The 23,967-nt window shown below is 40.8% G+C and overlaps 1 protein-coding gene across 5 annotated transcripts in view; it reads left to right on the top strand.

Annotated features, from left to right (window-relative positions):
- The window catches only part of Slc20a2 (solute carrier family 20 member 2), a 131,476-nt gene that overhangs the window by 81,272 nt on the left and 26,237 nt on the right, over positions 1-23,967 (top strand). For all 5 annotated transcript variants that reach the window (XM_008824223.3, XM_017795880.2, XM_029559213.1 and 2 more), the window contains 4 exons: positions 9,049-9,598; positions 13,082-13,222; positions 14,512-14,597; positions 20,130-20,226. In XM_008824223.3, the coding sequence (XP_008822445.1) occupies positions 9,310-9,598; positions 13,082-13,222; positions 14,512-14,597; positions 20,130-20,226 (613 nt within the window). In that variant the 5' untranslated portion in view covers positions 9,049-9,309. The remainder of the gene's footprint in view (positions 1-9,048; positions 9,599-13,081; positions 13,223-14,511; positions 14,598-20,129; positions 20,227-23,967) is intronic.

Consider the following 23,967-nt stretch of genomic DNA (forward strand, 5'->3'; position numbering starts at 1 on the left):
GGATGTTGTTAGAAGGGTTTTGATCCTTGTATTTTTCTTGTCTATAGTGATGCTGGTGAAGTAAAGTTGCTTGAAGCACACTACAGCTTACAAAACATTTTTATGTTATTAGATTTATCTTAACACTAATTTTGCAAGGGACGTGCTGTGTCATCACCATCTACATTTTGTAGATGACAAGATTGCATTAGAACATGCATGTGAGTCACCCAAAATCCTCTGCCATTAGTAGTAGAAGTGGAATTAAGCCTCAGGTTTTCATACTGTGGCCCCCAGGCATTGTCCACTAATGATACTAACAGCCACTATGCTGTCTCTTCTATTTTGCACATAACCAGTAGTTATACAGTCTTCCCTGTTTCCCAGTTAGTGAGGTGACTTTTCCAGAATGGTATAGCTATAGCTAACTGAACAGGAATGGGGATTATTCTAGTTTGCTTTCAATTGCTGTGAAAAAAATACACTCTGGCCAGTACCAACTTGGGGAGGAAAGGGTTTATTTGGTTTACATCTCCTTGGTCACAGTTCATCAGGGAGCCCAGGGTAAGTACACACAGCAGGAATCTGGAGGCAGGAGCTGAAGCACAGACCATGGAGGGACACTGCTTACTGGCTTGTTCCCCTGGTCCGTGGTCAACCTGCTTTCTTATACCATACAGGACCACCTGCCCAGGGGTGGCACCACCACATTGGGCTGGGCCAATCAGAAAAATGCCCCCACCTACATTGGGCTGGCCAATCAAGAAAGTGCCCCATAGATATGCCCACAGTCCAGTCCAATGGAGGCAATTCCCCAATTAAGGCTCCTTCAACCCAGGTGTGTCAAGTTGATGACTAAAGCTATCCAGCACAGGGCTATAACCCTGACTGCAGGTCCTGTGCTCTTTCCCTTCTTCATAGAAAAGAGACAAATAGGGGCTGGAGAGATGGCTCAGCAGTTAAGAGCATTGACTGCTCTTGCGGAGGACCTGGGTTCGATTCCCAGCATCCACATGGCGGCTATGAACCGTCCTTGACTCCAGTTCCAGGGGAGTCGGAAGCCTTCTTCTGACCTCTGCGGCATTGCATGACACGGGTGCACTCACGTACATGCAGGCAATACACTCATACACATAAAATAAAAATAATAAAAAAGAGACAAATATTCCCTTTTTCAGTCTGGGAGAGAAAGAAGTAACGGCGTGTGGTGGCGCACGCCTTTAATCCCAGCACTTGGGAGGCAGAAGCAGTTGGATCTCTGTGAGTTCAAGGCCAGTCTGGTCTACATAGTGAGTTCCAGGACAGCTGGGGCTACAGGGAAACGGTTTCAAAAAGACAGAAAAAAAATCAGCAAACTGCCTTTCCCAGCTTTTTCCAGATTTAAGCCTGCCTCCTGCCCAGTGTCGTCTTTCATCTCATCCTCAGGCTGTTCATAGTCTTCGCTCTCACTAAGGAAACCTGCCGTCCTCTGATTCTGTTATGTCCTTTTCCTCTGTGTCTGTATGGCCCCAAGTCTGGTCTAGCATTTGGTTTGACCTGCCCTCCTTTCCTTCTGATGCCATCTCCCTCCCCACCCCTTCTTTCTTCTCTCTTCCTCTCTTGCTTTCTTCTTTGCTTCTGCTTCTATCAAGATATTGTCTGTCTTCAGGATCCTATGTGCCCCTGGAAAGCTTTGCATATTTGTAAATATATTAATTTAAAGATAGTTTGGGGGGCTGGGGAGATTTCTTGATGGGTGAGATGCTTGCCACATAAGTATGAGGACCTGAATTCAATCCCCAGCACCCACATAAGAAGTTGGGAAAAAAGACATACACCTGTAACACCAACACTGGAGGAGCCAGGCACAGAGACAGAAGGAACCTGGGGGCTCGCTGAACAACCAGTCTACCAATCAGTAAACTCCAACTTCAGTGAGAGGCCCTAGCTCAAAAAGAATGCTAGAAAATGACAGAAGAAAATGCTTAACGTCAACTCTGGCCTCCACAGGCACACAGGTGTGCATACCTGTACACCACACATACACACACAATTTAAAATACAGTTGGTTTTGGCAATTTCAGAGCTGTTCTAGTGATATCTCCATTTTTATAATGAACATGAAATATAAAAATATTTTCACAGATACTAGATTTTGAGGGGGGTTTGGTTTGGTTTTGAGTTTTTAGACAGATCTGGCTATATATATACCAGAACAGCCTTCAACTTGCTAAGTAGTCCAACCTGTCTCTTAATTCATATACCCCCCATCAACCTCCCAAATACTAAGGTTGTATGTATATGCCACTTGCCCAGTTTTGTTATTTTCAAAACTTTTAAAGTATAACACGAATACTTGCATGAGGCATCGAAGAATATTACAGGGCTGGAGAGATGGCTCAATGGTTAAGAGTACTGGCTGCTCTTCCGGAGGACCCAGGTTCAGTTCCCAGCACCCACAAACCATCTGTAACTCCAGTTCCAGGGGATCAAATGTCCTCTTCTGGCTCTTCCAGCATTGCACTCACTGGTGCAATTACACGCATGCAAAAATACTCATGTGCATAAAATAAATATTACTAGAAACTCCTTATGACAAGATCTATGTACTAAATGTTAAAAAGAAACACTTTCTTCTCTTGTGCTATTCTGCAAATAATAAGATACCAAAAGTGAATCTTGTTTTATTTCAGTTATTAGGAAAAGCTAGTAATTTCCCTGCTTTGGGAGCCCAAGTCACCATAGGTGGCAGAAATCATTAGACTATGTCACACCACTGAAGAGCTCTTCATGTTTCTGGTTAAGTGTCAGAATTCAAGATTCAACCTCAGCTTCCAGAGAAAGTAGGTCTTACATTTTTAGAGGGTGAATGTGATACTTTTAAAGCTTTATGGGAAGGAAATCAGAAAATTAGGTATGGGAGACTTGGAAGGAAAGTTTCAACTGAGTAAAGTCCATGAATTTTCAAGTAAAAATGATCAGAGAAAAGGAGATGGTACTGGGCCAGTCCTTAAAACTATATATACCATTGCATTCCACAGCAGGGGCCTGCCTACCCAAATTTCATTTTACGTAGATGTTTAAGGCTGCAGTCCCCAACATTCCTGCCTTAAAGAGTGCAAAAGTCTGTCCAGAAAGTGTGAGAATGTTTGTCTTTGCTTAAAGTTCAGATTTGTAGTGTGAATAATAGGATGTTAGGTAGAGTTGCTGCTGATTCTCAGAAAGGACAATAAAAAGTTTCAAACTTAGCTCAGTGGTAAAATACTTAGAATATACAAGGCCCTGAGCTCTATTCCCAGCACTGCATAAACAAACAGTAATTAAAAACAGAAAATCTATAACACTTGTTGTATAGGGAGGGGCTAGAGAGATGGCTCAGTGATTAAGAGCACCAGCTGCTCTTGCAGAGGACCCAGGTCTGGTTCCAAGCACTCACACGGTGCCTAACAACTATCCGTAACTCCAGTTCCAGGGGATCCTCTTCTGTCCCCTAAGAGCTTTGTGCATGGGTGCACTTACATACATGTAGGCAAATCATTCATATATACCTCATTGGAATTGGTAGAAGTGAAGCTGGTCCAAGATAGAGGAGTGGGCACTAGGAAGCAGATCTTGTCCAGAAAGCATTGAGGATGTTAAAAAGAAAAGATCTAGTTAACAAATTGCAAGTTTGGGAGGATTTTATGACACCTTTTAGTATTTCCTACAAAAGTTTAAAACACTCAAATAGGGGGCTGGAGAGGTGGCTCAGCAGTTAAGAACACTGGTTGTTCTTGCACAAGACCCGGGTTCAAATCCCAGCACCCACATGGCAGCTAACAACTCTCCATAACTCCAGTTCCAGAGGATCCAAGAGCCTCTTCTGACCTTTGTGGGCATTGCACGACACAGGTGCACTTACCTACGTGCAGGCAATACACACATACACATAGAATAAAAATAATAAGTAAAAAATTTAAAAAGTTAAAAAAATCATGATGTATAAGTCTCTCACTTTGTTCTTTGTTTTTTTTTAAACTTTTACAAAAACTTTATTGAGAATTTCATACATGGATATTTTTAAAAGATTTTTAATTTTTATTTTATATGCATGAGTGTTTTGCCTGCATGTATGTATGCGCACTGCATGTGTGTCTGCTGCCCTCAAAAGCCAGAAGAGGATACCGGATCCCCTACCATCTTTAGGTTGTAAGCCACTGTGGTGGTTTGAATGAAAATGTCCCCCATAGGCTCTAAGTATTTAGAGATTTTGTCCCCAGTTGGTGGCACTGTTTTGGGGAGGTCTTAGAAGGTGTGGTCTTGCTGGAGGAAACACATCACTGGGGGCAGGCTTAGAGAGTTCTTAAGCCTGCTGGATCCCCAGTTGTGTTCTGCTTCCTGAGCCTGCTTAATCTTTATATATCATACCTCATCTGACCTCAACCACTCTGAATTTGGATAATTATAATTTTTGGTAAGTTAACATTTTGACTTTCTGCATGGCATCTTCTGGCTTGCCAAGGTACTCAGTTGAAGCATTACCATCTTTTTCTGTGCATCAGACTGTGTGGGGTTTTTTTACTTTATTTTTAACTGTAAAAAAATACTGTATTTTTATTTTATGTGTATGAGTGTATTACCTGCATGTATGTAAGTGAACCCATGTCCTGCAATGCCTGTGGAGGTCAGAAAAGGGCATTGGATTCCCTGAAACTGAAGTTATGGATGGTTGTTAGCCACCATGTGGGTGCTGGGAGCCAAATTGGGATCCTCTGCAAAAGCAGCCATTGCTCTTAACTGCTGAGCCGTCTCTTCAGCTCCTTAACTTTTAATTGTGTGTGTGTGTGTGTGTGTGTGTGTGTGTGTGTGTGTGAGAGAGCACTTGAGTGTAGTGCCCATCTAGTCCACAGCATTGAATCCTCTAGAGCTGGGGTTATAGGTGGTTGTTGTCACCTGACATGGGTTGCTGGAAACCAACCTCAGGTCCTCTGCAAGAACAGTATGCACTTTTAACCACTGTGCTGTCTCTCACTAACCCATAGTGCTATTATTTGAACATTTTGTTTTATTTCCCCTGAGTTTGCTATAAAAAGACAATAAATAAATAAACCAAGTGGTTTTTGTTTGTGTTTTGTTTGGTTGGTTGGTTGGTTTTTTTATGAGACAGGGTCTCACTATGTAGCCCTGCCTGGCCTGGAACTCAGTATGTAGACCAGCCTGGCCTCAAACGCAATATCATTTAGATTTCAAAAGAGTGTAAATCTTTCTCCTCAACCCAGTGTTTATTGGCCCAAGGTGCAATAGTTAAGACATGAACATGAAGGAGAAATACATTAAAGATAATAGACAAGAACATAGACATTTGTGGGAATAAGTAATCTCACATTGTCTAAGTCGGAAATGGACTCTGGGCCAAAATGGTGCCAAAAATAACATAAAAACTAATAATCTGGCGCTGAAGAGATGGCTCAGCAGTTAAGAACACAGACTATTCTTGCAGAAGACCCAGGTTTGAATCCCAGCACCCACATGGCAGCTAACAACTGTCCATAACTCCAGTTCCAGGGGATCCGACAGCCTCTTCTGTCCTCCGTTGGGCATTGCACAACACAGGTGCACTTACCTACATTCAAGCAATAACACTCATACACATAAAATAAAAATAATAAATAAAATATTTTTAAAAAAACTAATAATCTTAGCCAAACTGGGTAAATGACACAGCAGCTCTGGCACATTCTACTAGGTGCTCTTCTCTAAGTGTGCTAGTGACTTGCCTCTAAGTGTTGTGTATCCAGAAGAAATTCTGTAGTCAAGCCTCTGTCACTGAGAAAACTGAAAACAGCCCAACAGAAACAGAAAAAAACCACTTATTATTTTTGAGTCTAGTTCCTCTCAACCTACATCTCCGTGAAGTACCCTGAAGTCTCTTTTCCTTCATCTGCTCCCATCATCCAATCCAGGGTCCTCCTGGCATGCTGCAGCCCCAGTATACTCATAATTAGTCTCTCCACATTCACACTTGCCTTCTGGGCAGTCCGTTCTTCACACCACAGCCAGAATGGTCTTTTGAAATACCAGGAATAGACTGGCAAGACAACTTAGCAAGTCAAGTCATGTGCTGCCAAGCCTGATAACTTGAGTTAGATCCCTGGGACCCACTTGGTAGAAGGTAAGAACTTATTCCCACTAGTCATCCTCTGACCTATGCACATGCATATACAGACAAAATAAAATATAAAATATATATATATATAAATAAAATTTAAAATACCAGATCTGATCATGTTAACTCACCTCTGAATCAAACCCTTCATTAACACTACACTGCTCACATAGTGGCTATAGTCTTAATGAGGCCACCACAGTTTTCACCATGCTTTCCTGGCCTGTCCTCCATCTCCTGCCCTTCCAAACACCATGACAGCTGCCTAGAATGAATGCTTCCCCCAGTGTCACAGGTAATTCTCCATCCTGAGATCTCAGATCCAGATCATGTACCAGTCTCTACTCTCATGACACTGTGTACTGTTTCCTTCCTATGTGGCACTTGTGACCAGTGTAAAGTCATCCATTTGTATGATTATTTAATTAGTCTGTTTCCTCCACTAAACAGTAAGCCCCAATTGTGCCATAATCAATCCACTTCATTCACGCTATATTGCCAGCAAAGTAAATTCCCAATAAGTATTTGTTGACTATTCTCATTTGCTCCATTGGCAACCTAGCCTAGAAAACTAGATTTCATGAAGAACTTGTTTATATTTAAAGATAGAGAGCTGTGAATATTTTTATGTGTATGTGTGTATATATTTGTATATAAGTACAGGTGCTCACAAAGGCCAGAAGAGGATGTCTGATCCCTTGGAGCTGCAGTTACAGATGGTTGTGAGCACTTAATTTAACATGCGTCCTGGGAACCAAACTCAGGTTCTCTGAAAGAGCAGCAAGTGCTCTTAACTGCTAAGTCATCTCTCTAGTCCCCCCTGCCAAATTTTAATTTTCATTTGTAGATTTAGTATGCCTATCATATTAATAAAATTCTCCTTCAGGAAAATATTATCTTTTGGGTTTAGAGCAGCCTTTCATTTGTTTCTCTTGAATCTTCAGAATTTCATAAGATAGAAATCTTAGAAAATAGTAAGATCTAGCAGTATATATTTTCTGTTTAATTTGATGACTGTTATGTTACATATATACTGTTCAATGTGTTTTTAGATTACTTACTGAATATTGTTTTCACTTGAGAAGCATGTAGCCACAGTATACATTTTTTAGAAGGAAAGTTCCACCAAAAAAAAAAAAACAAAAAAACCACCATAGATTATACTGCCAAATTCAATTTCTTTTACCATTTTATTGTGTTCTTTTGGTCCCCCCCCCCAACTTTTTTTTCATTTTTGCAAGTGCTAGGGATTAAATCCAGGGCCTTGTGTATACCAAGCAATCATACTACCACTGACCTGCATTCTCAGACCTCTTTTTGGTCTTTTTATGTGCATTGTTTATATTACCATAAACATAATGTATAGGAAAATTTATAGTCTGCTTTTTTCTCCTGTAAATGTCTTATTGTTGATTGACTGAAGTATTGTGCTAGGGCTGAAGAGATGGCTCAGCAGTTAAGTATACTACTCTTATAGAAGACCTGGATTCAGTTTCCAACACCCTCATCAGGTGGCTCACAATGAGAGATGAGCCTTCATCATTCTGCTTAATGCATTAAGCACTTATGAAGAAACACACTGTTGGACTCCATTCTGTATGCCTTACACCATTCAGGACAAAGGCAAATTTGGTTCCTTGACAATATAGTAATAGAATGGCACAGTTATGAAGCTCCTGGCACTGCCTGGATATATCTTCTAGTATCTCCTCTCCCTACTAGAAGAAGTAAACAAGACTTGTCTTTATTTACCTACTGTTTTCTTTCTTTGATTATTCAGTAAGTTGATTAATCACTACATCCTGGAGATGCAACAGTGAATGAAGTTCCCTGTCTTCCAGTGGGAGAAGACAGACCAATAAGAATGAATAAGTGAATAAGGGAGGGAAGGAGGGAGGGAGGGATGGATGGATGGATGGATGGATGGATGGATGGATGGATGGACGAATGGATGATTCAGGTGATAAGTTGAATTTTTTTATTAATGGCAAGAGTGATAATAAAGGCACAGGGATAGGGCTGCTCCTCTCCAAGATGGAGAAGGCCTCTCTGGGTGGTAACATTGGAACAGAGACCTAAATGGAGTGAGGAGAGACCTATGAAGCTGTCAGGGAGAGGATTTGATTTGTCAGAGGGATCATTAGGTACCAAAACCCTGAGGTTAGACTATGCTTTGTGATTTTAAGACATAGTGAAGAGCTAGAGTAAGGGGTGGCTGTAAACCAAGGTCACTGAACTAGTAGGCAGATGGCCAGTGGTAACTGGGGGTCTTAGTAGCTAGGTGAAGCCTCTAGCTTTTCCTGTTAAAGATAAGAAGCAGTAGATAGTATTCAGTGTAGCCTCTCTTGTTAGGACTGTAGCACCCTTCACCTTTTCTGCTACTCCTAAGACCCAGTGATTCCTCCTTTGTCACCCACAGGACAAATAACCTTGTTTCAGAGCTGAAGACGCAAGCAAGATATACTCATAATGCAAAACACACAAAGCACATTAATGAGCAGGCAGAAAATGGGTTTGCCCTGTGGTATCACAGTCAGAATCTGTAATCCCTGTTCCAAGGAGCCAGGCACTGTCCAAGCATTTAAAAAATAGTATAACTTTGATGTCTCATCTGTTCTTTATCCGTTGCTTATTTGAGGAAATTGTTCTCTAAAAAGAATGGCCAAATATATTTTCAAATAATACATAACATTTCACCTAATAAGGCATCCTGTTAGTCTATAGTTATTAAGCAGTCTAAAAACTAGCCTTATGTTTTATGTTTTATTTTTGTTTGGTTTGAAGGGGAAGGCTAATTATAATCTTCCTCAAATTGCTTTATGGTCAGATCTGTCACATGTGGGACTTAGATCCCATTTGTAGGCTTAAAGCGCTTAACTTCTGAAAGAACAAGTTGTTACAGGTATTCCATTAACTGATTTCTTTTGTTTTCCTTCTTGTTGTAGGAAGAAAATCACAGCTTTCCCAGATTGGGAGAAAAAATATGGAATGTATTTTACTGCTGACTGAACACAACCAAATGAACTGTATTGACAGTAGTTTAAAAACCAGTAGTTAGCAGTTTGTTCAGGCTTCAACATTGTTCAGCACTTTCCAGAACAAACACTGTTTACAAGAACTCTCGGCCTTACGAAGTTAACAACCTCAAGCTTTGTTTATTTAAAGTATTTCTGTGAAAGAAAAGTATCCAGAGCCCATTTTCCAGAATGGCCATGGATGGGTATTTGTGGATGGTCATTTTGGGTTTTATTATTGCTTTCATCCTAGCATTTTCTGTTGGTGCAAACGATGTTGCCAACTCCTTTGGTACTGCGGTAGGCTCTGGAGTGGTGACCTTGAGGCAGGCATGCATTCTGGCTTCAATATTTGAAACCACTGGCTCTGTGTTACTGGGAGCCAAAGTAGGAGAGACTATCCGGAAAGGCATCATTGATGTGAATCTCTACAATGAGACTGTAGAGACCCTCATGGCTGGGGAAGTGAGTGCAATGGTTGGTGAGTAGCTCTACACAAAGGGAGTATATCCACCTGTCTGTTACCTGCTACCCTTACCATTGCTGTGTGATCTTTGTTTTAACTTTTGAGAAACTTATTTAATGCTTTGTGCTTACTATGCAGTTTTTATTGTCTGTACTTTATGATTTTTAAAGTGTTTTAATTCAAGTAGGCATTCATTTTCTTACATTTTCAGCAATTTGGGTGGTTAAAATAGACTTTGGCCTCTGGATACTATATGTAGAATTGTGCTTTATTATTTTAGAGTTATGTAAAAGTTATTAAAGAATGTATTTCATGGGGCTGGAGAGATTACTCAGTGGTTAAGAACATTGGCTGTTCTTCCAGAAGATATAGGTTCAAATCCCAGCACTAACTGGCAGCTGTCTGTAACTCCAGTTCCAGGGGATCCAGTAGCCTCTTCTGTCCTCCTCGGGCCTTGCATGACACAGGTGTACTTTCATACATGCAGGCAATACATGCGTACACATAAAATAAAAATAAATAAAATATTTTTTAAAGAATATATCTCAATAAATGTGTTTTAAATTTATAGCTATGAAATTTCCTTGAAAGTTGATTTATGTTTTTTCCTAAAGATTTTTCATCAGTTAGGCTACAGTGTTTCAAAAATATGGATGTCATAAAATAATATTTAGGCACTTGAATGTGCCTCAGGGGTAGAGTACTTGCCTAGCATGTATGAGGCCCTGAATATAATCCCTAGCAACCACAAAAAAATAATGATAATATATTTGGGGAGCTGAGGTTATGGCTCAGTGGCAGAATTGGTGCTTTGCATGCACAGAGTTCTGGGTTCAATCTCCAGGACATAGAAAAAAATTATTAATTTAACTTTTCCTAGTTTAGATAAAGTCAGTATAGCTGGTCTGGTTTCCAGTTTTCCCATCCTTGGCCTTTGACTGTTTATTGAAACAGTGAAGGATTTTTACCTCAACTAGAATTTGGGTTTGCCAAGGCAATTTGAGGTTTTGTCTGAGTAACATGATTGCTTTGGTTTCTTTCTTCTCTGGGTTTTTTGTTTGATTTGGTTTTTTTGTTGTTGTTTGTTGATGGTGGCTTTTTATTTTTAAAATGTGTGGTTAGATGAATTTCAAAGCCTGTTTTATTGGGAATTCCTTACAAATAGAAGCCATGTGAATTAAGATGATGGTATCATTATTACCGACCAAAACCCAGGCTAATTCTGTTCAGATTCCTGAGTCTTCATGTCCACCTCCCCCCACCTAAACTTCCTGAACAAGTTTATCTCTTGAGACCCTTGCTCAGCCTGTCAACCCACTTTGTATGAGGCCACCAGTGTTCCCCAAAGCCTACTGAGAATTCTAATTTAGGCATCTCCTCATGGAAGTACCCACACTAACTGAAAGTAGTCATTTCTTCAAGCCCCTATAAGAAGTGCACAATCCACCTAAAGGTCTTTTATACAAAGAACTGCCAAGCCCTTCCAGCCCTCCTTACCTCTCACCTCCTCTCCTCATTCTACACCCTCCCCTGGCCCACACCTGCCTGTCACTCCCCATTGTTTGCCCTGAGTTAATCTTTCCAAGCACCTGTCACCTCCGGGATGCCTGTCTCCCATTTTCCCTAGGTTTCACCTGACATCTCTGTCCCACTCTTCATCCCTTTCCTCTTTGCAGGATGTCATTCCCTTACGTGAGAATATCTTTTTCCAGTTTTCTTCTTAATATTCCTGTAATCCCATATCCCTTCAGCAACTCCTGAGGGTGAGATAGCTGTTGCCCATTGCCTGGCCCCTGTGCAGACATGCCCTCCACCCTCCTCAAACCCCTATCAGCTGCCGCTTTACTCTGTCTCCCTACCCTTTATTCCTTTTCCCCGTAATTCCCACCTTTCCTTATAAACTCTGACAGGGCATAATTGACAAAATCAGCAAGAAAAATAATGGCAGCTTTCAGGAAAGAAAATGCAATCTGAATGTGACAGGGTGAGTCTCGACCATCCTCCTACATTGCTAGATTAACTTGTTAAGAATATTATGTAGCATGGGGCTGGAGAGATGGCTCAGGGGTTAAGAACACTGGCTGTTCTTACAGAAGACCCGAGTTCAAATCTCAGCACCCACATGGCAGCTAACAACTGTCTGTAACTCCAGTCCCAGGGGATCTGACAGCCTCTTCTGACCTCTTGTGGGCATTGCATGACACAGGCACACTTACATGCAGGCAATACACGCATACACATAAAATAAAAATAATAAATTTAAAAAAATTTTAAGAATATTATGTAGCCACAAAGTTTGTTTTTCTGCATTACAGTTCTGGGCTAGGAAACATACGCCTAACTCTGGCTTTATGTCTAAGGCTGCCAGTTGCTGCTGACCCAGGGCACAGAGATGAGGCCTAAGGAACTGTCCAGGGGAAGTAAGGTGCTTCCATGGGGCCTGCCACCATTTGGTGACACAAGGCTGGTACTTTCTTCACTTAATACGTAATTTCAAGATACACATGGGACCACAGCCAATCTCAGCTCAGAGGTCATCATGCACAGCCCACACTGCAGCAGCTATCCACTTTGTCTCATAAACTGGGACCTGTGTGGCCACAGATTATCCTTCTACAGCTCAGCTATCTTTGAAGGAAAAGTCAGGGGTTTGCTTAAAGATACTGCTGCTGCCAGGCAACCTGATTTCCAGAATTAACCTTTGGGATTAGTAGTGTTCCAGTTTATCAACCTAGCCCTTTTGTCCCTGTATAGTTCTGTATGAGCTTTTCAGCAACTGGTTCTGAAAGTGATCTTTCCTAGGTGGTGCTTTTAATACCTCTGCAAATTCTGATCTGCTTATAAAAATATCTGAAGTGACCTATAGCCTAGTAAAACATCAAGCCTAGAAAAGAATGGAAGAGTGGAGGTAAAAGAACATAAAACCAAACTCAGAGCTTCCAGTATTGCAAGCAAGATCTGAGAACACATGCCCAACTTTAGGCTAAATGTCTCTTATTTTTTTCACATGAGAGACAAAAATAAAAGGGAAATACAGCATGTTGCTTTCTTTATATAGACTAATGTGATGTAGCCAATCTCTAGCCTTCCTCATTATGTGACTACAAAACAGAACAAGATTTTTCTCCCAATATATTGCCTTTGTAAAATCTTACTATGTGCAGTTTCTTTAATTTCTTGCTTGGTGTGGCCAGACTTCACACCAGAACAACTCATTATGGACATCCTCAACCTCATGTGGCAAATCCATCACTGATACTTCAAACCCTGACTTTGAATACAGAATCATCATCCCTTCTGTATTGAGAAGGAAAGATCCTCCATCAAGCTAGTGAGATGATTTTTGTCAGGACTTTAGCACTTTGTAAGAAAACAACCCATAGAAAATTAAACTCAAGAAAATGATGCTATGGAGAACAGTTTAGAGTCCCTCTCCATGCCAGGTATCTAAGAGTGTATTATGTATCTGATTTTTTAAATCGATCTTTCTATCTATAGGTTCAGCTGTTTGGCAGTTGATTGCATCCTTCCTGAGACTTCCAATCTCAGGGACTCACTGCATTGTTGGCTCCACTATAGGATTCTCACTTGTGGCAATTGGCACAAAAGGGGTGCAGTGGATGGAGCTTGTCAAGATTGGTAATTGCCATTTTCTTTTACCTTTAGGAAGGAAAGTTTACCTTTTCTAGAGTAAGTTTTATTAAAAGTTGCTTTTATAATATGTTTTTTCCCTTCAAATGTTAAAGTTTAGAAGACCTATATTATATAGGTAATACATTTGTCTTCAGTATTTCTGTTAATAGTGAGTGTGTAGAGTTATACATTGGGTTTTAACGCCGTGCTTTTGAAATATTGCTTCATCATCTAGCTTTAAAAATCAATATCTTATTTGTTCTTTCCAAGCAGAAGAGAAATTCATTTCACTGAAAGCAGCATATAAATCGAAAAAAGGCTAGGACTAGATGTAGGTGAGGAAAAAGCCCTAAAAGTTTTATGGACATGAGGAAGCCTCAGAATGAAGTCAGTGTTGTTTACTTTGCTGAGTCAAGAGCCACAGTAGTGTTCCTTCCAGGTTGCAGGCCTGCACCGAGCCCCAGAGGTCCAACAGCTACTCCCTGCATTTAGCAAGTGATAAATCCTCTTAGCCTCATCTATACCAGTCCACTCAGAATAAAAAGTACTCTTTAACCCGTCCTGTGTATTGCTTTTTATTTCCCAGAGTCATAAGAGGCTCAGGAGCCAAAGGTCATAATGGATCCCTGGCCTGCCAGTCAGGGTACAGACTAGCAGGAAAATCACCTTATGCCCCAAGATTCTGGAACAGCAGTTCTTACCTCTAGCAGCACATTAGAACTACCTGAGGGAGCAAGTTAAAAACATCCATGCCCAAACCTCATTTCAAACCTTCAGAATTATTGGGGTAAAGCTAGAGCATCACTGGACTTTGAAAACTCCCAGGTGGTTTTAAGGTATAGCGAGAACTGAGACTCATTAGGCTAGAGGCTAACATTAGAGAGTTCTAGTCATTAGATATTGAGAATGAAGGTACCAACCTAGATGTAGCAAAGCAAACAGAAGATGACCCATGTTTCATAGAACCTTTACTGTTGGAAAAACAGTCGCCACCGGTATTGAAAAGAGCAAGTAAGGGGCTCACAGAGAATCAAACGAATCTGTATGATAAGGCTAGAGTTTTGGGGAATGGATACTTCACTAGCTTGGCAGCATAGCCAGTTATATGTACCATGTTTATGTCTGGGAGCAGCTACACATGAGTAAAGTCAAGAGGACTGGCTGAGCACTGAGGTACAGTGGACGGTTCTGGTAATATGTGTTAATATATGTAATATATTGCTTATTATTGTATTGTATTGTATAAATATGAATATGTGCATGAATCTTAACATTGAATTTTCTTAATCATTCAGTTGCTTCTTGGTTTATATCTCCACTTCTGTCTGGTTTCATGTCTGGTGTGCTGTTTGTACTGATCAGAATGTTCATCTTACAAAAGGTAAGTAAGGATGCTAATTTTTAGATTAATTTTAGAACTAATTTTGGTTCTACTCAATAGACACTAGTAGCAAGAGGTTAGTGGGAGAATTTTGTTTCCATCACTAGGTACAGTACCTGGAGTTTGAGTCAGAGATTATTATAGGTAGCCAGAAGAAGCCTCAGTGAAAGGCCTCACTACTACAGAGCCCAGCATCATTAATTCCTGTTCTATGACTTGGTTCATTAGTCAGCACTCCTAGAAACAGGACTCAGACCTTGAAAATAGAAGGCACCTATTTCCTGGTTGTTAAGCAGACTAGAATAAGATGGTGTAATCTTACCCAAATGTAAAGTTGCTTTCCTGTTTGTAATGGAGAAAGCAAGCTTGAAGCGCTGGCTTGACTTGAGGGAAGGATAAAAAGGAAACATCCACTCTGTCTAAAAACAGCACAGTGTTATGTTTGGATGCGTGTACACAATGCATAACGATCAAAGCAGGTTTTCCATTACCTCCAAGATTATCGTTTCTATCTACTTGGAACCTTCAGACTTTCGACTCTATAGACTCATAGACTATAGTTACTCTGTTGTGCTGTATAACATTAGAAGCGTGCATTAGCATCCTATCACTGTGGCAAAATCCTGAAATCAACGACTTACAATGAAGAAAGTGATTTTGGCTGAGGATTTCCAAGGTTTCAGCTCATGGTTCTATGTCTCTCTTGCTTTGGCCCAATTGTGGCACAGTATTCATAGAGGGAGCATGTGCAGAGGAGCCCTAATCACCTGGGGTCCTTGGCTTACATCTCCACTTCTATCTGGCTTCAGAGATATTCTTCCCATAGCTTGACTTTGTTCTACTAGACTCACCTCTGAGAAGCTCCTCCATCATCTGTTAGTGCCATGGACTAGGGTGGTAAGCCTTCAGCAAATGGAACTTTAGGAGCATTCAAGATCCAAGCTGCAGGAAACTGCTGCCCTATCTCACTATGTTTTTGTAGCCGTTACCCATACTCACATTGTTCATTCTTCCTTTCTCCCCTTTCTACTGTACTGACCTTCATTCTACTCTGCTTTCATGTGATAAACTTTTTTACTCTACAGACAAATAAGAACATGTGGTACTTTTCTCCCTGTGCCCAGCTCATTTCACTTTACATAGCGTCCTCTGGTTCTATCCATGTTGCTGCCAAATGGCAGAATTTTATCCTTTTATGGCTGATTAATATTCTATATATTTAAAAAATTTTATTATTATGTTTATTTTATGTGTACAAGTGTATTGCCTGCATGTATGCAAGTGCACCCGTGTCATGCAATGCCGCGGAGGTCAGAAGAGGACTTTGGATTCCCCTGGAACTGGAGTTAAGGACAGTTCGTAGTTGCCATGTGCGTGCTGGGACTTGAACCCGGGTCCTCTGCAAGAGCAGTCAGTACTCTTAACCGCTAAGCCAACTCTCCAGCCCCAATATTCTCTGTTTTATAATATGTCACTTTTTAAATTTTTTTATTTGTCTTTGAATATCTTGATTGACCTGTTGCAACACTTTCTAAGCTATCAACTACCATTTTAAACTTTATGTATTATTATTATGTGTATATATGTGTGGTGGTGGTGGCACACATGTATACACGTTTTGAGGTCCAAGGACAACTTTGTGGAGTTGGTTCTCTCCTTCTACGTTTATGTGGGTTTTGGGAATTAAACTCAAGTTGTCAGGCTTGCACAGCAAGCACATTTACACACTGAGCCATTTCTGCAGCCCCTGACGCCTACTTTCAGTGGTGTGTTACACACTGGCCCCTAGTCACACTTCTGCTTTTTGCTGTTTCAGTTGTACCAGCTATGGTCTAAAAATATTAAGCAGAAAATTTGACAAATAAAAAATATATGTTTTATATTGCGTGTCACTTGAGTAATGTAATGACATCTCACCCCATCTGGTGCCCAGCCCAGGATGTGACTCATCCCTTTATCCATCATATCAATCTCTTGTTAGCCATCTTAGTTATTTTAGTATTCCTGTTCAGGAAATTCTTAAGTGAAAGTCTAATGTTATACCACTCACCTCGTTTCATCTCGTCATGTAGGCACTGTATTGTCCCACATCATCATTAGAGGAAGAAGGGGATGCGTGACAAATAAGGACTTTGAAAGAAAAAGGTCACATTCAGATAACTTTAATTACAATATATTATCATAATTGTCTTATTATACATTATTATTAATCTCTTACTGTGCCTAATTGTACATCTATCATGGGTATGTATGTGTAGGGAAATTATAGTATATAGGATTGGGCGTTATTTACAGTTTCAGGCATCTCCTGGGGAGCCTCGTATTCCACATGAACCAGACAGAGGAGTTGCTCTAGCCTGTGCTTATTTGATACATTAAGGATGTGCTTTCCTTTAGCTATGTGTTGCTTAAAAATACAGCTCTTTTTTTCTTAGCATTCATTACCTAATAACTCGTTGAAGGGTTCATTCTCTTGAATAAGCACAAAGTCCCTATCATATGTCTCACCATTCTTTCACTGGGTTCCAACTGGCCACACTGAAGTTGGCCGCTGGACTTCACCTTATTGTTGTCTCTACCTAGATTCCATCGTTACCTGGAATGCTCCTGTTCAACTTCCTGGTGTCATTTCCTGGGGTGCCTTTCCTGTTTCAGAGCTGGCAGTTCCTTTTTTCCTACTCTGAAGCACTCTACTTTTCATTTTGCACTTGGTGTTTTATGTGTATTTTATCTGTTTCCTGCCCTGCTTGCCGTGTAACTGTATGATCTGTGAGGGTAGAAATGATTGTCTTGGTTACTTTGAATTCCAGCACCTTCCCATGTACTTATCACAGTAAATATAATTGTTAAATATTTGTTAAGCGGAAGTGATACCACTGGGAATTCCTTGGCAGAGCTGGACTCTTAATTCTGGAGGTCATTAGGGTCTCTGGTCAGGTGAAAGGAAGAACTCCAAATCCCTGGCCTTTGATATCTCCCTCCCTCCCTCCTCTCTCCCTCCCTTCTCCCTCCCTCCCTTTCTCTCCCTCCCTCCCTCTCTCCCTTCCTCCCTCCCTCCCTCCTTCCCCCTCCCATGCAATTAAGCAGAATGCAGGACCTGGGGAAAACCCATTTCTTATATCATAGTCATGGAAAGCCGTGGGCCAAATTAAATTCACACTACCCAGAAGTTTCATTCAAGGAAATCAGAAACAGATCTGTTGGACAGTGAACAAAATGAACTCAGGCCTAAGCAATGGATTTGTGAAGAATATGAGAAGGAAAAAACAAATATCTATTTAGGAAAAGAGAGATAAGGTTTAAGAATAAAAAGATTGTTTTTAAATGATTATCTCTTCTTGTGTGTTTGAGAATTTCTACAAATTATGCTGCAAAGGAACTGTGATGTCAATACTTCCCACCACAGCCCCACTGCCCTAGCCCTCTGGAAATTGCCCCATTGCCCAACTTCAAGGCAAAGTGCTCAGTTTTTCTGAAAACATGGACCACACCCTGAGCCAGCTGTTATCACTACCACCTGCCTTGCTCACTGCATTTTTAAACCATCCTATTCCTAGTCTCTCAAATAGATACTCTGTATCATTTTCAACCAGTAGAAAACCTGTGAGGAAGAAAAAAAAGAATGATGGTTGCTTGGCTGATTTGTTGATGAATGGATGGGTCGGAAGGAGGAAGAGAGAAAACAGGAAGGAGAAAGGAGACATATCTCGATGTCTTGGGTCTGTCCATCTTCAGAATTTACTGACAGGAGTCTTTAAACAGCCATTGTCCCCAAGAAAATAATGCTCTAGAACCCAGTAGCAGCAGCACCGAGTTACGCCCCCACTGTCTTGTCCGTTCCATTGGGGCTCTTTTCACGTGGCATGCTGCCTTCTTGTGTCGCCATTGGCTCCAGCTCATTCGTTCACCTTAGTATCTGCCTCTCATGGCTCCTCTGCCAGGTTTGACTGTAGCGCTCATATAGTAGAAACCCTTTCTGTCCCTCTTTTTTACATTCCTTATGCTTCACTACCATTTAACACAAGCATCATGACTAGTACCAGTGGTAAGCTGCTCTATTCTACAAGCATCCTTCATTTGTGCCTATGTTTACATTTCTCTGAGGTAGTTTTTCCTTTCTATACCACCGAGCTCATTTCAGTGTTTAACCTAATTTTCTTTTGCTCTTGATAGGTGGCACATTCATATAAATGCATCAGTGTATCGTGTGTTTTTTAGAAATCAAACCCTTTTTGAAATATTTAAATAGAGATTGTACTAGTGCTGCTTTGTTGAGTTCGAGCCCATGTTATTACTTCAACATTTTTCTATAGATCTGCTTAAAATAGCATTCCTAGGAGCTGGAGTAGTGGCTCAGCGGTTAAGTGCCCTAAGTGCTCCTGCAGAGGACCTTCATTCCAGCAATAAGGTGGCTCACAACTGTCTGTTACTCCAGATGCCCACACCTAGCCTTCCCAGGCACTGCATGCATATATACATGCAGGCAAACACCCATACACTTAAAAATAAATGTCTTTATGAAAAATAGTATTCCTAATACCTTCTCAGATGTGGGTTTGTCTCAAACATACGCCATGCCTTTCTTGTGTATGTATTATATTGAGAGAATATCATAGCCAAAGCCTGAGCAAGTACACATTCCGTTATACAAAGAACCACAATTCTTATTATACCTTATTAAGAGATTTTGAAAATCACAGCACTTGGAAAATATTTGCTGTATTTTTTTTATTTATTATTATTATCATGTATGGAGGCATACACATGCCATGGCACACATGTGGAAGTCAAAGGACAACTTTCAGAAGTCTGATCTCACAGTCTGTTCTCTACCTTTACATGGGTTCCAGGGATTAAACTTAGATCATCAGTCTTACACAGCAAGTGCTTTATCCATTGAGCCATCTTGCCAGCCCTGCTTTATGTACTTTATTGTTGCTAAAATGTGTGCTACCATAGAGTCATATAAAATCTACCAACAACGCTGTAATGGCTATCACTTGACTCTAGAATCCTCAGAGGGTAGACTCAAAATAGCTATAAAGGTAAACTTTGAGGAGCAAAGGCGATCTTAACCAGAGGAGAAGATCTATAGTTTAAGGAGCTGTTGAGCTTCAGACCTCGGGCATGGATCTCCCTAACAGTTCTCTTCTGTTTCTAAGTCTGATGTCAGTGCATGTGATTCCAGTACTTTCATGTGTCTGTTGGCTATAAACGTGGGCCCTCTGAAACCATATCTGTGTACACAAGATAGCCTTAGCCAGGCCAGTATCATGCCACTTTTTTTTTCTTTTTTGAGACAGGGTCTCCCTGTAGCTCCAGCTAGCCTGGAACTCCCTATGTAGACCACGTTGGCCTCAAACTCAGAGAGATCTGCCTACCTCTGCCTCCCAAGTGCTGGGATTAAAGGCATGCGCCACCACACCAAGCTCACGTTTCTTTTCTGTAACAATATCTTGTGTCACTCTAACTGTGTTGCCTCCAGAAGCTCTCAGTCCTGACCTTCCATCACTTTATCTCATTGTCATACAGGAGGACCCTGTTCCCAATGGTCTCCGGGCACTTCCTCTGTTTTATGCTGCTACTATAGCAATAAATGTGTTTTCCATCATGTATACCGGAGCTCCAGGTAAGACTCCCATGGAAGTTTTAATCCACAGGAAGGTATATTATAATTTAACAGTATTGATTTGCTTTGGAGGTAACATTAATGTTGACTAGTAATAAAAAGCATTGTTCCTGGTTGTTATAGAGTAATGGAAAAAATAGTAAATGTATTTCCTTGTTTTAAATACCCAAGAGATGTGTGAAGTACAAAAACAACAGACTTTCAAGTTAAAGATAAATAATGAAATCCCGCTCTGCCGTTATGTAGCTGTTTGTCCTTGTAGCTGACTGAAACTTTGAGTCTCAGAACAAGATCCAATAGCATGTACCCCCTGAGCCATGGAGGATCAGGAGGGGCAAGGGGTAACATACCTGTTATCTAGTGGTCTGGGCTGGGGAAGGCAGGTCAGAAGTGGTCTATAGCTGCAAAGACAGAACTCACAGGACATTATCATACCAATCACTGTAGTGACAGCAAACCAGTACTTAAACCAGTGATGATTTTTCTTTTCAGAATTACTCCTTTGGGTTTGTTTAATTTGGCTTGGCAGTGGTTTGGGGGTGGCATAGTGGCATGTACCTGTAGTCCCAGCACTCAGGAGACCAAGACCAGAAGATGGCTTGAGTTTACCAGTTCCAGGACAGCCTGGCAATCCAGCAATACTTGTCATCTCAAAAATGCAAAAGGAAAAATGTCTCTGAGCATGTTTTAGTAGAGTGGATCCTTTTTCTTTCCCTTTGTCAGGTACACCTCTTTCTGCCAGCTTCATTGTTAAAGGTGTGGACTGAGTCTGCAGATATGCTAATCTGCATTGTTTTATCAGTGTCCTTTATGGATTAAGATTGAGTTCTTGGCCATATCTGACAGAAAAGTCTGATGTATTTGAAAGGCAAAATTTCTAGTGGGTATGGTTGTACATTCATACAGTCTCAGCTCTCAGGAGGTCAAGACAAGAGGATGTGAGCTTGAGGCCAACCCGTGCTACATAACAAAATACTTTCTAAAAAAAAAAAAAAAGTGGCCAGGTGTGATGGCGCACACCTGTAGTCCTAGCACTTGGGAGGCAGAGGCAGGTGGATCTCTGTGAGTTCAAGGCCAGCCTGGTCTACATCATGAGTTCCAGGACAAGCTGGGGCTACAGGGAGACCCTGTCTCAAAAAGACAAAAAAAAAAAAGTGAAGGCCAGGCATGGTGGTACACACCTGTAGTCCCAGCACTCAGGACGCAGTGGCAGGTGGATCTCTGTGGGTTCAAGACCAGCTGGTCTACATAATGAGCTGCAGGCCAGATGGAGCTACATAGTGAGACCATGTCTAAAAAAAAAATTCTTTTTGGTCTTTTTGAGACAAGGTCTCCCTGTAACCCCAGCTGGCCTAGAACTTGCTATGTAGATCAAGCTGGCCTCAAGCTCACAGAGATCCACCTGCCTCTGCCTCCCAAGTGCTGGGTTTGAAGGTGTGTGCCACCACACCTGGCTAAAAAACCTTTTTAAGAGATCAAAATTTCTGCTAAATGACATATCACATTACAGTTAAAACTATACCCAAAATACGGGTTAGAGAAATTAGGTTATTGTTGAGCTAATGAAATTGAAGCTGCTTTTGTGATGCTGAGTCCTGGAAAAAGGAATTGGTACAGAGGATGGTCTCTTTTTGTTTCTGCATTTCTTTTTCTGCCCTCTATTCTTGCTTTTCAGTTCTTCATATATCAAAAGATAACTGTAATTTTTTACAAGAATTTGAGTCTATTTATACTTGCCTACCTTTTTCCATCTTTTATTATTGTTCTAAACTGCTTGTTTATTGCATATTTGCTAAAAGAACCATCTTACTGGTACAGTAAATTATCCTAGGGTGGTGAAACATACGACGATGTGACACTCAGGACAATGTAAATACTTCACTAGGTTGTTAGGAAAAATAGATCATATCAATTCATGGGGCTGAACTTTAGATGGAAATATCACTAAACCCCCCCCCCCCACATACACACACCTTGAAGATAGGAAATAGGCGCTCTGTATTAGTTCATATAACTAGCAAAGCTAAAGACCACAGTTTGTACTAGTCCAGGGCCCCAGGGTCTCAGTTGCATTTCAGTGATGTGTAAAATGGAGTGAGCAAATATCGTGAGTCAGAACTTTTTAGAAGTACTGACCAAGAGGTGATTAGCCACACATCTGTGGAGACTGAAGCAGGAGAATTACTTAAGCTTAGAAATTCCAGAATAACCTCAAAAAATGAAAAACAAAATTAACTAGTATTATGGCTCTCACACTGCCACATGTAAGCTCCCTGCTGAAACAGACTGTAGGACTAAAGTATTCATGTATGAGGCCCAGGGTTAAACTAGAAAGGTCTTTCCTTCTTTAGAATATTTTTAGCCAATCCATAGGAGCTTCAGAGATACAAATACAAAAATCTCTAGCAAAAATGAATGAGAGCATTAATCTTACCTAGCTTCAACATTTAAGAGATTTTTATCAATGGTGCTTTTATTCATGGAGATAGATTAAGGGGATTTCTTGGATGTTGAGTTGCCATGTTTTGTTTTGATTTCCTCCACTCTAAATTATTGTTTATAATTTTATCTGACATGACTTACCTCAAATAAAAAACATTCTTATACTTTAAAGGCTGAGTTCTCACTTTAAAAAATTGCCTTTGTTGCTGGACGTGGTGACACATGCCTTCGATCCCAGCACTTGGGAGGCAGAGGCAGGTGGATCTCTGTGAGTTCAAGTCCAGCCTGGTCCACATAGTGAGTTCTAGGGCATCTGGGGGTACAGGGAGACCTTGCCTCAAAAAGACAAAAAAAAATTGCCTTTTCAATTTTTGCCCTAAAAAATAAGATTATCAGGGACTGGAGAGATGCCTCAACAGGTAGCTTTCTGCTCCTCCAGAGGACCTGAGTTTGGTTTCCAGCACCCATGTCAGTGGTTCACAGTCACTGTAATTTCAGCTCCAGGGGATCCCCTGCCCTCTTCTGGCACCTGCACACATGTGGTGTACACTTACACAGATACATGTATACACATATATGTAATAAAAATAAATCTTAAAATATAACTAACAAGAACAAAAATAATATTAGGAAATAAAGTTCTTACTTGGTTTGGCTCTAAGCCAAACATTTAGGTTTATTTTTAATCAAAAAGATCTTCAGTTGCATATGTCTTAGTTTTTGTTCAGTATTGAGACTGTGAATGCTGAAATTCATTGCATGCCCCTTTAGCAAGCAAGGCAGATTACCTGATTAAACTTCTAGCAGTTACATACAACTTCAAAGTCAAAGTGAGGTCCATAAACCATTTGTATCAACATCACATTATAATGTCAAGAATGCAGATTCTCTAGTTCAATCCTGGGCCTCATACTTAGAAATACTTCAGCCCTGCAGTCTGTGTTTCAACAGGGGGCTCACATATGGCAGTTTAAGAGCCACAACACTAGTTAATTTTGTTTTACATTTTGAGGCTGTTCTGGAATTTCTAGGCTTAAGTGGTCCTCCTGTCCCAGCCTCCCGACTAGCTGGGACCACAGATATGTGGCTAATCATCTCTTGATTAGTACTCCTAAAAAGTTCTGACTCACGATCTTTGCCTACTTCATTTTTAAAATACTGTTTGTATGTGTGTGTCTGTGTGTATGTATAGGCACACATGTGGCACAGTGTATGTGTAGAGGTCAGAAGATAACTTTCAGGAGTTGCCTTCTACCTTGCTAAAGCTGGGTCTTATCTCTGCTGCTGCACAGCTACTTC

The sequence above is a fragment of the Nannospalax galili genome, unplaced genomic scaffold, assembly GCF_000622305.1.
Source record: "Nannospalax galili isolate Female #2095 unplaced genomic scaffold, S.galili_v1.0 scaffold569, whole genome shotgun sequence".
NCBI classification, from domain to species: domain Eukaryota; kingdom Metazoa; phylum Chordata; class Mammalia; order Rodentia; family Spalacidae; genus Nannospalax; species Nannospalax galili.